This window comes from Panthera tigris, chromosome A1, assembly GCF_018350195.1.
Source record: "Panthera tigris isolate Pti1 chromosome A1, P.tigris_Pti1_mat1.1, whole genome shotgun sequence".
Classification (NCBI taxonomy): Eukaryota; Metazoa; Chordata; class Mammalia; order Carnivora; family Felidae; genus Panthera; species Panthera tigris.
Genome location: NC_056660.1, coordinates 140,808,205 through 140,823,397, shown reverse-complemented (window position 1 = coordinate 140,823,397; position 15,193 = coordinate 140,808,205). Strand labels below are relative to the sequence as shown.

At 36.5% G+C, this 15,193-nt stretch overlaps 1 protein-coding gene across 10 annotated transcripts in view; it reads left to right on the top strand.

Moving 5' to 3' along the window:
- Nucleotides 1–15,193, top strand: part of WDR41 (WD repeat domain 41) — a 196,225-nt gene that overhangs the window by 130,324 nt on the left and 50,708 nt on the right. For 9 of the 10 annotated variants that reach the window (XM_042988889.1, XM_042988913.1, XM_042988908.1 and 6 more), the window contains one exon: nucleotides 12,736–12,851. In XM_042988889.1, the coding sequence (XP_042844823.1) occupies nucleotides 12,736–12,851 (116 nt within the window). Of the gene's footprint in view, nucleotides 1–10,057; nucleotides 10,479–12,735; nucleotides 12,852–15,193 lie in introns of those variants that run through there. The other variant, XM_007079821.3, reaches the window with a different exon arrangement.

Below are 15,193 nucleotides of genomic sequence, written 5' to 3'. Positions count from 1 at the left end.
TATTTAATTTCCTTTGGATATATACCCTGAGGAGGGATTGCTGGATCATGTAATAGTTCTTTTTAATTTTTTGAGGAATTTTCATGACATTTCCATAGTAGTTGCACCAATTTGTATCCCCACCAACAGTATACAGTGTTTCCTTTTTTCCACATCCTCACCAATACTTGTTATTTCTTGACTTTTTGGTAATAACCATTTTAACAGGTGTGAAGTGACATCTCATTGTGGTTTTGATTTCGCATTTCCCTGCTAATCAGTGATGTTGAGAATCATTTAATGTACCTGTGGGCCACTTGTATGTCCTTTTTATTTATTTATTTTTTAAAAATATAATTTATTGTCAAATTGTATGTCCTCTTTAGAAAAATGTCTGTTCAGATCCTCTGACCATTTTTAAATTAAATTATTTGTTTTTACGCAGTTGAGTTGTATGAGTTCCTTGTATAATTTGAATATTAACCCCTTATCAGATAGATGGTTTGCACGTATTTTACTCCATTACAAACATTGCCCTCTCGTTTTTTTTATTGTTTATTTTGCTATGCTTTTTTAGTTTGATGTGGTCCCACTTGTTTATTTTGTTTTTTATTGCTTATATTTTTGGTGTCATGTCCAAAAAAATTATTGCCAAAACTAATGTCAAGGAGCTTTTCCCTTATTTTCTTTTAGTAGTTTGATGATTTCAGGTCTTACGTTTAAGACTTTAATTCATTTCAAGTTAATTTTTGTGAGTGGTTTCAGATAGGAGTCCAGTTTCATTCTTCTGTATGTACTTACCAGTTTTTCAAGCACCAGTTGTTGAAGAGACTTTTCTTTCTCTGTTGAGTATTTTTGGCTCTCTTGTCAAATACTAAAGTTACCTTTATATGTGAAGGTTTACTTCTGGGCTTTCAATTTTGGTACATTGGTCTATGTGTCTATTTTTATGCTAGTACCATTCTGTTTTGATTACTCGAACTTTCTAATGTAGTTTGAAATCACGAAGTGTGATGCCTCCAGCTCTGTTTTTCTTTCCCCATATTGCTTTGACTATTTGGGGTCTTTTGTGATTCCATATGAATTTCAGAATGGTTTGTTCTATTTCTGTGAAAAATGCCATTGGAATTTTGATAGGGATTGCATTTGATAGGGATTCATAGATGGTTTTAAGTAGTATAGACATAACAATATCAGCTCTTCTGATCATGAACATGGGGTATCTTTCTATTTGTGTCTTCTATTTTTTTCATCACTGTCTTATAGTTCTTGATGTCTTATAGATCTTTCACCTACTTAGTTAAATTTATTCCTAGATATTTTATTGTTATTGATTCTATTGCAAGTGGGATTTTTTCTGATAGTTTGTTGTTACTGTTGTTATAGAGATGCAACTTATTTTTTCAACAATGATTTTGCATTATGTAAGTTTACTGAATTTTTAAAATTAGTTCTAACTAATTAGTTCTATTAGTTTTTGGTGGAGTCCTAAGAATTTTCTGTATATAAGATCATATCATCTCTAAACAAAGACAATTTTACTTTTTTTTCCCCCTGATTTGAATGCCTTTAATTTCTTGCCTAATTGCTCTGGTTAGGATTTCCAGTATTGTGTTGAATAGAAGTGACAAGAGTAAGCACCTTTATTTTGTTCCTGATCTTAGAGGAAAAGCTCTCAGCTTTTCACCATTGAGTATGATGTTATTTGTGGGCTTATCATGTATGGCTTTTATTATGTTGAGGTACATTCCTTCTTACCCCATTTGTCATGAGTTTTTATGAAAAAAGGATATTGAATTTTGTCAAATGCTTTTCTCTATCTGTTGAGGTGATTATGATTTTTATCTTTCATTCTATTGATAAATATTACATTTATTGATTTTCATATGTCAACCCACCCTTGCATCCCAGGAATAAATACCACTTGCTCATGGTATATGATGTTTTAATGTGCTGTTCAATTTGGTTTGCTAATATTTTGTTGAGAATTTTTGCATCTCTGTTCATCAGGAGTGCTGGCTTTTAGTTTTATTTTCTGGTAGTCACTTTATCTGGCTTTGGTATCAGGATATTGCTAGCCCTGTAAAATGAGTTTGGGAATGTTTCCTCTTTAATTTTTTGGAAGTGTTTGAGAAGGATTGACATTAATTCTTTTTAATATATTTGGTAGACTTCACAAGTAAAATCATCTGATCTTTGGCTTTTTTGTTGTTGTTGGCAAGTTTTTTGATTACTGATTCTATTTCCCTTATTATTGGACCATTGTTGAGATTTTCTATTATTCAGTCTTGGTAGGTTGTATGTTTCTAGGAATTTACCCATTTCTTCTAGACTATCCAGTTTGTTGGCATATAATTATTTATAGTAGTTTCTTATAGTAATCCTTTGTATTAATGTGGTATCAGTTATATTATCTCCTCTTTCGCTTCTGATTTTATTTGAGTCTTTTTTTTTTAGTTTAGCTAAAAGTTTGTCAATTTGTTTACCTTTTTAAAAAATCAATTCTTAGTTTCATGGATCTTTTCTGTTGTTTTTCTGGTCGCTATCTTTTTAATCTGTGCTCTGATATTTGTGACTTCTTTCTTCCTATTAACATTGGGCTTAGTTCCTTGAGTTGTAATGTTGTTTGTTTGAGATTTTTCTTTCCTTTCTAAAATATAGGTGTTGATCACTATGAAGTTTTCTATTAGAACTACTTTTGGTGTATCCCATAATTTTTGTTATGTTGCTTCCTTTTTTGTTTGTTTCAAGATATTTTGATTTCACTTTTCATTTCTTCTTTGACTCATTGGGTGTTCAGGAGTGTGTGGTTTAATTTTCACATATTTGTGAATTTTCTAGTTTTCCTCTTGTTTTTGTTTCTAGTTAATACCAGTGTGGTTGGAAAAGATACTTGGTATGATTTCAGCAATCATAAATTTGCTATTTCAATCTTCCTAAATCTGTTAAGATTTATTTTGTGACCTAACATGTAATCTAACCTGGAGAATGTTTTATGTACATTTGAAAAGAATGTGTATTCAGCTGCTGTTAGATGGAATGTTCTATATAAGTCTGTTAGGTCCATTTGGTTTAAAGTTTAGTTCAGTTGCAGTGTTTTCTTATTAATTTGCTATCTAGATGATCTGTTGTTGAAAGTGGGTTATTGAAGTCCCTGTTATTGTATGTATTGTCTATTTCTCCCTTCAAATCTTTTAGTATTGCTTAATTTTTTTAGGTGCTTCTATGTTGGGTGCATATATATTTACAATTCTTATATCCTCTTGAGAAGTTGACCCCTTTATCATCATATAATGGCCTTTTTTGTTGACGAAGTTTTGTGTTAAAGTCCATTTTATTATAAGTATGCTACTCCTGCTCTCTTTTGGTTTACAGTTGAATGAAACTTTTTTTTTCATCCTGTCACTTTGAGTTTTTGTGTGTCCTTAAAGCTAAAGTCAGTCTTTTGGGGTGCTTCAGTGGCTCAGTCCATTAAGTGGCTCATTCTTGCTTTTAGCTCAGGTCATGATCTTATGGTTTGTGAGTTTGAGCCCTGTATCAGGCTCTGTGCTGACACAGTGGAGCCTGTTTGGGATTCTCTCTCTCCCTCTCTCTCTGCCCCTCCCCATCTTGTGCTCGGTCTCTCTCTCTCTCAAAAAATAAATAAACAACAAAAAAAGTAAAGTCTGTCTTTTGTAGGTAGGATATACTTAGGTCTTCAGCTAGTCTCTGCCTTTTGATTGGAGAATTTCGTTCATTTACATTTAAAGAAATTATTGATAGGTAAGGATTTACTAATGCCATTTTATTAATTGTTTTTCTGGTTGTTTTGTAACTCCCCCTGTTCCTTTCTTTGTAGATTGATGATTTCCTGTAGTGTTACAATTTGATTTTTCTTCTATTTATCTTTTGTCTCTCTCCTCTGTTTTTGCTTTCTGGTTATTATGAGGCTCACACAAAACATCATGTAGATATAATAGTTTGTTTTAAACTGATAAGAACTTAACTTTATTTGCATGTAAAACTCTCCCCTTTAATTCCTCCACATTTTGTTTTTGATATCATAGTTCACATCTTTTTGTATTGTGCAGTCATTAATAAATTATTTTAACTATAGTTAATTGTAATTTTATTTTTTAAATGTCTTTATTTATTTATTTTGAGAGAGAAAGAGAGAGAACAAGCTGGGGAGCGGCAGAGTGAGGGGGACAAAGAATCCAAAGCGGGCTTTGTGCTAACTGTAGAGAGCCTGATGCAGGCTTGAACTCATGAACCATGAGATCATGACCTGAGCCAAGTTAGGCACTTAACTGACTGACAAACCCAGGTGCCCACTATAGTTAATTTTAATACTTTAGCCCTTTAACCTTTTACTAGAGTTGATTAGCACACTACCATTTTACAGTAGTATTCTGAATTTGACTATATACTTACCATTACCACTGTGTTTTTTGCTTTATGGTTCTCTGTTACTAATTACTGAAATTGGGGAAGCTAATTTCTTGTTTTATTTCAGCTTGAAGAACTCCTCTCAGCATTTTTGGGTAAGGCAAGTCTAGTGGTGTTAAACTTCTTCATCTTTTGTTTGTCTGGAAAGGTATTTGTCCCTTCTTCATTTTTTAAGGACAGCTTTGCCAGATAAAGTACTCTTGGTTGGCAGTTTTTTTTTTTTTTCCTTACGGGACTTTGAACATAATATCCCATTCTCTCCTAGTCTTATAAGATTTTTGCTGAGAAATTTGATAGCCTTATGAGGATGTCCTTATACATGAACTATTTTTTTCTCTTGTTGGTTTTAGATTTTCTTTGTTTTTGGTTTCAGAGTTTTATCACTTTGTGCCTTGGGGAAGATATTTTTGGGTTGAAATTAATTGGAGACCTTTTAGCTTCATGAATATGGTTATCCAGATCTCACCCCAGATTTGGGAATTTCTCAGCCATTATTTCTTGAAACAAGCGTTTTGCTCTTTTCCCACTATCTTCTCTGGGATTCCAGTAATGTGTAGATTCTTCATAGGATCCCCATTTGTTTCATGCTCTCTGAGAGCATTGGCTGCTCTTCTCCCAGCCACTCCCTAGCCCGCAGCTGTGCAGCAGACTTCGGTATTCTAAATTGGACAAGAAAGAAGTGGTTCCCTTTGACAGTGTCTTGCACAGTTAGGGAAAATTGGAACTCACTGATATGCTTTCAGTTTTCTCCATTGGTGAAATCATAGGCCAACAAGATTTTTTTTGTCACTGAGATATGCCATCTTGGGGGCAGGATGATGTGGGTAAAGTAAAACTGTTCCTTTTACCCTCTTGAATGTGTCTAATCTTGGATTTTTTTTTTTTTCTCTGATGGTATGCTGAAACTTTTCTGCTGGGCTCCCAGAGTTTCACAGAGGTACTCACCTCCATGGGTGATTATCTAAATCAGTGCTAGTTGGGGGGAAGATGGTAGAAAACTTATTCCTTAATGTTGATGATGTCACTTTTTATTTTAAATTGTGTAAAATAAACATAATATAAAATTTATCATCTTAACTGTTTTGAAATGCAGAGTTCACTAGTGTTAAGTACATTCACATTGTTGTGTCATCAATCTCCAGAACTCTGATGATTATTTTTTAACCAGATTTTCTTAGAACTTACTCCTTAAACTTACTCAATACTAATTTGTGTGAGCATTTGTTACTCTTCAGCTGTTTCTTCTTAAAATACAAGAATCTCCTCAAGGGTAACCTAAAAATCTACTGTAAGTTCTTTGAGATCAATTACCATAAGATTTTAAATTGTACAATTTTGAGGATCCTCCATTCATAACAAAATGTCTCACAGTGTGTTCCAGTTCCCTTTTCTTCCTTGTAAAGTTTTAGAAGCAGCTTGTCTTTCTACAAGAAATACTCCTGAGATTTTCATTAATATTTGCCATCTGGGCCTTGAAGTTTCTTTTTCAGAACATTTTAAACTATGAATTCAATTTTGTTAATGGTTATAGAACTACTTAAGCTATCTCTTTGAGCTTGAATGAGTTTTAGTAGTTTTTGTTATTTGAGAAATTGGTTCATTTCTTTTAAGTTGTGAAATCTGTGTATAGAGCTATTTATAATATTCTCTTATTATCTTTTTATGTCAGTAGGGTCTGTAGTAATATCCTCTTTTTCATTCCCTTTAATGCTAATTAGTTTCTTTCTTTCTCCTTTCTTGTCAGTCTTGCTTGAGGTTTATCAATTTTATTGATCTTAAAAAAAAAACCCAGATTTTAGTTTCATTGGTTTTCTCTGTTCAAGTTCATGATTCTTTACTCTAACATCTGTATTCTGCTATTGAGTCTATACAGTGAGTTTTTGATTTTGATCATTGTATTTTCCATTCTTAATTTCTGTGGTTCTTCTATTTTATATATTGTATTTCTTTGTTGATGTTTCAAATTTTAACATTTGTTTCAAGAATGTTCACAATTGCGGGGCGCTTGGGTGGCGCAGTCGGTTAAGCGTCCGACTTCAGCCAGGTCACGATCTTGCGGTCTGTGAGTTCGAGCCCCGCATCAGGCTCTGGGCTGATGGCTCGGAGCCTGGAGCCTGTTTCCGATTCTGTGTCTCCCTCTCTCTCTGCCCCTCCCCTGTTGATGCTCTGTCTCTCTCTGTCCCAAAAAATAAATAAAAAACGTTGAAAAAAAAAATTAAAAAAAAAAAAAAAAAGAATGTTCACAATTGCCATTTAAAGTTTTATAGTAGCTCTTTAAAGTCTTTGTCAGATAATTTCAGCATCTGTGTCATCGTGTTATTGACAGCTGTTGATTGTGTTTTCCCATGTGAGTTGAGATTTTTGTATTTCTTCATATGCCAAGTAATTTTGGATTGTATTTCTGGGCCTTTGAAATATGACACTAAAAAATGGTTTTATTTAACTCCTAAAGAGAATGTTGGGATTTTTTTTAGTAGTTTACCTGGCTAGATTTAGATACAAGTTCCAACCTGTGACTGTGATTCCAATATTGGCTCAGTTTAAGCTTTTGCAGTGTTAGTTGAATTTGTCCTATGTGTGTACCACCTAGTAATTAGTCTTGGATTGAGTGAAATTGTTAGCTTAGTTCTCAGTGTCTTTCGTATGCTAATTAGAATAAGATCGATGCATATTCAGGTGAGAGAAGTGAGCCCTGGAGTTTAATTCAATATTTTATGGAGTTTTCCCTTTCTGCTATCTCTCTAGTACTTTCAGGTTCTTTGGATCTCTGGTCAGAAACCACCTACTTCCATCATTGTAAAGATGCAATAAAATGTAAAGATGTAAAGAGCAATAAAAAGCTTTGGACCCACCATCTTGCTGCCTTAACTTCATCAAATGAAGAAGTTTCTTTTCCTTCAGGATTTTGGCTCCTGCGATCTCCTCTTGGTAGTCACTGTTGCTGCCACCATTGTTATGGGATATCTTGGAGTCTGTGACATGAGAGATTGGAGAAAATGGAATGAACCCTCCCAGGTGCCCCTTTTGGCTCCTTTTTATAATGTATTTCTCTTTATTGATATTCTGATCTTGTTTATGCATTGTTTTCCTTTGTCCCTGTCTTCCTGTACTTCTTTGAGCGTCTTTATTTTTTTTCTTTCTAAAATTTTTTTTTTAACGTTTATTTATTTTTGAGACAGAGAGAGACAGAGCATGAACGGGGGAGGGGCAGAGAGAGAGGGAGACACAGAATTGGAAGGAGGCTCCAGGCTCTGAGCCATCAGCCCAGAGCCCGACGTGGGGCTCGAACTCACAGACTGCGAGATCATGACCTGAGCTGAAGTCAGACGCTTAACCGACTGAGCCACCCAGGCACCCCCTTTGAGCGTCTTTAAAAAGACAATTTTAGGAGCTCCTGGGTGGCTCAGTTACTTAAGCATCCAACTCTTATTTTCAATTCAGGACATGACCTCACAGTTCGTGAGATTGAGTCCTGCATCAGGTTCTGTGCTGATAGTGTGGAGCCTGCTTGGGATTCTCTCTCTTCCTCTTTCTCTCTGCCACTTCTCCACTCTCTTCTCTCAGTCTCTTCCTCAAAATAAATAAATAAACATAAAAATAAAAAGACAGTTTTAAAAAAGTCTTTGTCTAGTAATCTCAGTGTCTAGGCTTTTCAGGGTCAGTTCTGTCGATTAATTTTGCTCCTTTGAATGAGCCATACTTTTTGATTCTTTGTATGCCTTTGGTTTTTTGTTTTTTGAAAACACTGGACATTTGAATCTTTTAATGTGTCAACTTTGGAAATCAGATTTCCCTCCTTCCCCAGAATTTGATGTTTTTTGATTGTTTTTGTTTTTGTTTTTTGAGTGTTGAAAGGTGTCTCTGTGTTGGGGATTAGCTTGAGTTGAAAGCTCAAGGTCTCCTCATGTCTTTTTTTAAGCCAGTGTCTTTCCCTGTGCACATGTGGGTTTCTAAATTTCTCTATGTATGTGGTTGCTTTTGAATGACTTAATCTTTAAATTAATATAAGGCCCAAAATAAGGAAAAGGGCAGGGAAGAAACATAAAGATGTTATTCCTTTAAATGCCCTGTAAGCAGCTATAGTCAATGGGGATTGAAACAATGATGGCCAGGTTCTGTGCTAGCCAAGATTTCCCCTGAAAGCTGCAAACTTTTAAATATAATTTAGAGCTTCAAAATAGTTTATATTAAGTCTGCCAGTACATTTGTTGTCTAGGTAGAGAGGGGGATTCCTGGTGCTTCCTACTCCTCCAGTTTCTCCGAGGTCACTCTCATAGAATCTTTTATAAATTTCTTTCTCAGCTGCCCTAAAAGGAACCAAGGGAGAAAATCTTCATCCATGGACCAGTGCTTTAGAGACCAGAAAAGTGTTCTGAGATCAGACTAACGAGGCAGTGGGAACCCCTTCCCCACCAAGAATATGGAAACTCAGAAGGATAAAATTTAGTCTACGTGGGCAACCATGTTGCCTGATTTGAAGATTGACCTTCCAGGACCCAAATCCTGGTGTTTCTGGGTTTTGTTTCACTTAAGATGAGTCCCCCTTTACTAGGGGCTAGTCAGTCTCTATTCGGTCTCTTTATTTGCATACAGACTACAATTTTGGGCTAGCACACTGAGGGCAACCTTTTCCTGACCTTTTTGAGTGTTCCTTTGTCAAGTGCATTCACAATGAATACAAAGATGAATCACAGAAGATTCCAGTTCTCCAGGGACTGGTAGTTACATTGATCAGCTGCCTATAGCCAACATACCTTCATGTAGAGGGTATGGCCCTCTATTAGTGGTGTCCAGTACATTTTGCTTTGATCCTAGAGAGCAGCAATTTTACTGCTTTTGGGATCTTGGTGCATCTGTACCCAGTACATGTTTTTGAATTAATGCAGTGGTTGGGACAATTGTGGTAGGTTCTCTATAAGAATTTACTGCTAGGACCCTCATTTGAACCTAATAATCACATATGCAAATATATGCATGAACTTTTACAGACATAAGTATTAGTAGTCCCTAGACCAGTGATCCTCAAACCTTGCTACTCATCACCTGAAGAACTTTCCCCAAACCCTAATTCCTATGTTCTAACCATGGAGATTGTTTTAGTAAGTCTGAGGTGGAAGCTGGAAATGTGTGTTTTTCAAAAGCTACCTCATAATTTTGATAGGCAGCCAGAGTAGAGGACCACAACCCTTTGAATGCCTAAGAAAATCTAGTAGTCACAACAGACGATTTAAAGTGCCTTCTATTATTTAGGGAGATTCTGGGTTAGAAAGTCAAGAGCAGTAGTTTTGGAGCAGCATGGAGATTGTATTCCATTTTCAGTGTAGTCACTTAGATAAACTACTGATTTTTCAGAGCTTCAGGCTTTTTTTTTTTTTTTGTAATGAAATAGGCATTATAGCGTTACCATGAGAATTTATGTAAAGCCTTACTTAGCACCTCTACTACAGCACACAATAAATGTTGGTCAGATTTATTCTGGTGTACACACGTGCCACTGGATTTGTCCAGATGCAGAATCTACTGAAGTACACCTTCTCTAGCCAGTTCTTTAGGAAACCAGGGGGTTGGAGAGGTTAGTTTTCTAGCCCCCCAGCCAAGTGAAGGTCAAAAGCCAACCAAGGAGGAGGAGGCTGTTGGTACTGGTTGCTCTCCGGGCTCCAAGTGCTGTGTTACGTATGTCCACCAGGGGCCGCTGAAGCTACCTAAACTCCGAGCGCTAACCTGGCGAGGCCTCCGCGCGTGCTCACTGGGTGCTACGCGTGCCTCTGAATCCCCTCCGCCATTCTAGCTTTTGGCTGCCCCAAACCAAGCCTCTCTGTCTGAGTAGGGCAGCGCTTTGGGGACACAAATATTCCCTCTTCTTTGGGCTTCGCCTTGTACTTCTTCGTTCCCAGGTCAAGTCTGGGGCGGCAAGTATTAGTGTCTCCATTGCGCTGCTGCCCGGGAGATAGAAGGCTGAGCCCCGCACAGAGTTCAGGCTGACTGAGTCCTGGGCCCAGCGAGAAGCTGCCGCTGCCCGGATGTTGCGATGGCTGATCGGGGGAGGCCGAGAACCTCAGGGACTGGCCGAGGTAAACCCCCTGGCGACTCTGCCTGCCGCCACAGAGGCCGAGCATGCCTGACCAGTGGCTTTTGTTAGAGTCCAGTGCCTCATCCAGACGCGGGAGACCCGGGCGGAGGCGGGGCCTGCGGGTTCGGAGGCCGGCAAGGGCGGGGTTGGCGCGCGGGCGTGCGGGGGACGCTCTTCCTGCGGCTAGTCTGAACTGTTGATCCCCCTAAGATCCTGAGAATTAAATATCCCTGTTTCAAAAGGAGGTAACTGAAGCTGATGTGCTTCAACAGCAGGCTCAAGGACATTCAGCTAGCCTTCTCCGTGCTTAAACTAGCTTCATTTCAATTATAGAAGTATCTGGCTTACGAGAAACAAGTGGTGACTGCAACTTTCTACTTAAGGTTTATTAGAGTTGGTGTCATTTCCCACCAACTGATGCTTGCTCAGGAAATAGAATATTTGATTTACCCAAGAGCAAAAAAGGATAGAAGTATTTTAAGAAATTAATATGCTTCAAAGTCAAAAAAGTGATTTTGTAATTAACTGCTGTTTTTTGGTTCCATAGTCTGGCTTTCTTCATGGGCCTGAATAATTGAGTTGACTATAATGAAATTTACATTTGAAAGACTGAATACAATAATTTTGGAACCTTGAAAGATTTTCTTTGCCACCCGAGAATTAGAATTTGTGTTGAATTCCCTTTATTTCTCATAGGAAGTAGTTGTTTAGGTTGTTAAAAATGAAAAATTTGGGTTGTTGTGAGTCAGCAACCTTCTCACTTTAACTTCCTCATATTTTTGCAGTTGAGGCTTACTGTCTATTAAAAGCATTTATTTCAAATTAAACTCATTTCAGATAGGCTGAAATCCCAAGGATTATGGAAAAGTTGTAGAAAATTATCATCTATGTGACATGATAATTAAGAATTAACCCAATTATTTGATGAATCATATAATTAGATTAACTGATTCTGCCATTCCTGATAAATTTTCATTTAGGGCAAGTGGTATACAGTTTTCAGATTTCTCAGTTTTGTTTTTCTAGTCAGAACCACTGCCAGAAGTGAGATGGGATAAATAGATAGCACCCACTGCTTTGGGGATGATTTTTTTGGGAAAACACTTAGGCATGCTAGTTCCACGTTTTGTATAACTGTTGTGAATTTGCGCATTGTGGGAACCAATGATTTTCCTTAATTTATGCGAGAACTTTGTATCCAGACTTCTAGTTTCACAGTATTTCTCTGGTGGGATGTTTTGCCCTTAGGAGACATTTAGCTATGTCTGGAGACATTTTTTGATTTTCAGGATGAGGAAGGTTAGATTTCTATTAGCATCTAGTATGTAGAAACTACAGATACTGCTGAATATTCTTCAGTGCACAGGATAGTCCTCAACCACAAAAAATTATTTGGCCCAAAATCTCAGTAGTGGCAAGTTTGAGAAATTGCGGTTCAGAGGTTAAGAACAAAGGTTTTATCATGAAATAGTATTGGGTTTGACTACAGAAATGAGGTTAATAAGACCTACCTTACAGAATTGTTGAGTGAATTATATGCCGTATATGATTTGCACAGTGTCTGGCTTATGGGCTGTGACCTAATTCTCTGTTAGCAATTATCCTTATCAGACTTACTGTCCAAAATGGAATTTATTGAATTTATCAACTCCGAAGGATTTCATCCTTTCTTTTATTCATTCAACAATCATATATTGAGTACCTATAATGAGCTAGGCACTGTTATAGTCTCTATTTTACCCTTTTGATCTGCAGTTTTGTTGTCAAGTTTTAATTGAGAAACACTCATTCTAAAATACTGAGTTAGATTGGCCCACTGATTTTTTTAGGTCAGGTTTATTGAGATACAATTTCCTTAACATAAAATTCACCCTTTTTGTAAATATATTGTGACTTGAAAATACTAAAATGAATGCAAGAGTGAGATTTTTTTCTTCCCTTTTAGATTGTTTTTAGATAACAATCTGAAGAATGAAGATCTGAGTTTAAGGATTATATTTATGTCACTTCTAACAAAGAAGAAAAAATTCATGATGTGAATTTGTGGTTAAGAGAAATATTTTATGTTAAATTGGCAGTTAGTTGATATTAGGGGAAATCATATATAGTATTAGAACATGATATCTTATAGCTTTTAAGTCTTATATTCTTAGATGTACACCATGTAGTAGGGTATTTTATTTCGCTATGGTTATTTATCATAAATAATTTAATTTCTCTTTCTCTCTTGTTTTTGTTTTCTTTTTATCCAATACAAGAAATCTCCCTTACAGACAATAGGTGAAGAACAAACCCAGAATCCCTACACTGAACTGCTTGTACTGAAAGCTCATCATGATATTGTACGGTTTCTGGTACAGTTAGATGAATACAGGTAAGAAGCTCTAGTTGTCCAGTTGCCTACTGTTTGGAAAGAGCTTTTAGGGAATTGTATATTTGAAAACAGCTTCATAATTAATACATCTTTTCTAAAAATTTCAAATCTGATCATCTGATCTAAAAATTTCAACTATTTACTCGAAATTGACATCTGCATCTTAATGAAATATGCGTCTGAAGTCATGTTTTGCCCAGAAGTCAGCATGTCATATTTGGTGATTTGGTGGTTATTTTTATTTGAGGTTTTTTTTGTTTTTTATTGCTCAGGAAAATTTTTTGTTAGTTTAGAAGAAGTGTATGACTTTAAAATTGGCTTGTAAACAAATTTTAAACGAGTTTTGTTAAGGTGAACCTAAATTTGAGAAACACATATGGGAAATGTTTAACTATCAAGTACCTACCAGGAATGTGCTATTTTTAGTAGAAAGTAAATATTTAATCTGAATCTTTTGTTAATGAGGAAATCCTTTTAAAATGTTCATTATTTACTTTCTTGTCAACTGAGATAATACTGTGTTTAACTGCAAATAGAGATGAGGTATGTAGGTCTTAGGATTGTAGATTTAGCTCATTTCTGATGTATGTATCTGTTTATTAAGCCCTTAGTCAACTAAAGGTTATCCTTTGTAGCATGTAGCATAATAATAATTAGAGGTAACTAATTAGTAACTTAGAGGTAACTAAGTAGTTGTGTAACTACTTAATATTTGTCTTCACTAGAATCTAAACTTCATGGGAGGCATGTTTTTCTTATTCACCACAGTATCCTTAGTACCTGAGACAGTGCCTTACATATAGCAGGTGATTAATAGTTGTTAAATGAATGAATATGACCCCACAGACAATATTAAGTGTTCATGTTTTGTGCCATCCTAACTCCCGAACCCCCATCTGTTGTTCCTATCAATTTTTCTGCTATCATCTCTAATCTTCTCTTTGACCTTTGATACTTTTTTTTTTTTCCATTTTTGACTCCATGGGTGACTGCTGTTGTGATTATTCCTAATTCTGACCATCACTTCTCATGTCTATTAGCCTTGTCTTCTTTTTTTTTTTTTTTTTTTTTTTTTTAATGTCTTTGGTATTGCTTTTCCCATGTGCAGTGCAAGTATGACACTACCTGGAGTTAGATTAAATTTTACAGGTTAGGGACACAGTCCTGCACAGCACTCTCTGCACATCAGTCGCCAGTTGTAATCTCTAGGGGTCCCAGGCCACTCACACTTCTGACCAACTGGCTACAAATTTCCACTACCGGCTCAGGTGTGATACTTACTAGAATGAGTAACAGAACTCAGGAAAGTGCTGTTCTTAAAATTGCAGTTTTATGATAAAGAATGCCAGTCAGGACCAGCTGAATGTATGGATGCATAGGTCTAGAAAGATCTCAGATCCAAAGCTTCTCTGTCTTCAGGACATGTCACCCTTTCAGCACATCAGTATGTATTACCAACAAGGAAGCTCACTTAAGTTCTGAGTATCCAGAGTTTTTATTATCCAGAGTTTTATTGGGGTTCATTACATAGGAATAATTGAGTCATTTGCCACCTGAGTGAACTCAATTTCCAGCCCTTCTCTCCCTGCCCTTTCCCCATACTTCAGCCCCAGGTTGGAGGGTCAGGCTGATATCCCAGGGCTCACAGCACCAAACCTTTAATTACGTGGTTCATATTTCCCACATGGCCAGCCCCTATCCTTAATTGTCTAGGGAGCCCACCCTAAATCATCTCATTAGCATAAACACAGGTGAGTTCTGAGGAGCCCAGCTCCCTTCTAGAAACCAGGGACAAAATCCTGCCACATTATTGTACAACACTATGTTCCTCAACTTTTGCTTGAAAAGATTGACCTAATATATATTACTAGCCTTCCAACACTGTTTTGTTGTGATATGACCCAGACAAATCATAACATGTAAACCATAATATAAGAATCTTCAGCCCTTTGGTAGTATTCATTGCTCATATGTTCTAAGAGACACTCTTGATTTTTTAGTCAGCCAGCCAGTCAGATTTTTGAAGCTAAGCATCGCTGGAAACATGGGATGTTTGGACCGCTAAATTTTTTTTTTTTTTTTTAAAGTTTACTTATTTATTTTGAGAGAGAGAAAGAGAGCAAGAGCAGGGAAAGGACAGAGAAAGAATCCCAAGCAGGCTCCGCACTGTCAGTGCAGAGCCTGATTCCGGGCTTTAACTCGAGAACCATGAGATTCTGACCTGAGCCGAAGCCAAGAGTCAGATGCTTAACCTACTGAGCCACTGAGCCACTCTGCCCCTGGACAGCTAAAGTTCCTTACATGTTTTACCATAGTAAGTTGCTAAGTAGGTTTTAAAAAAA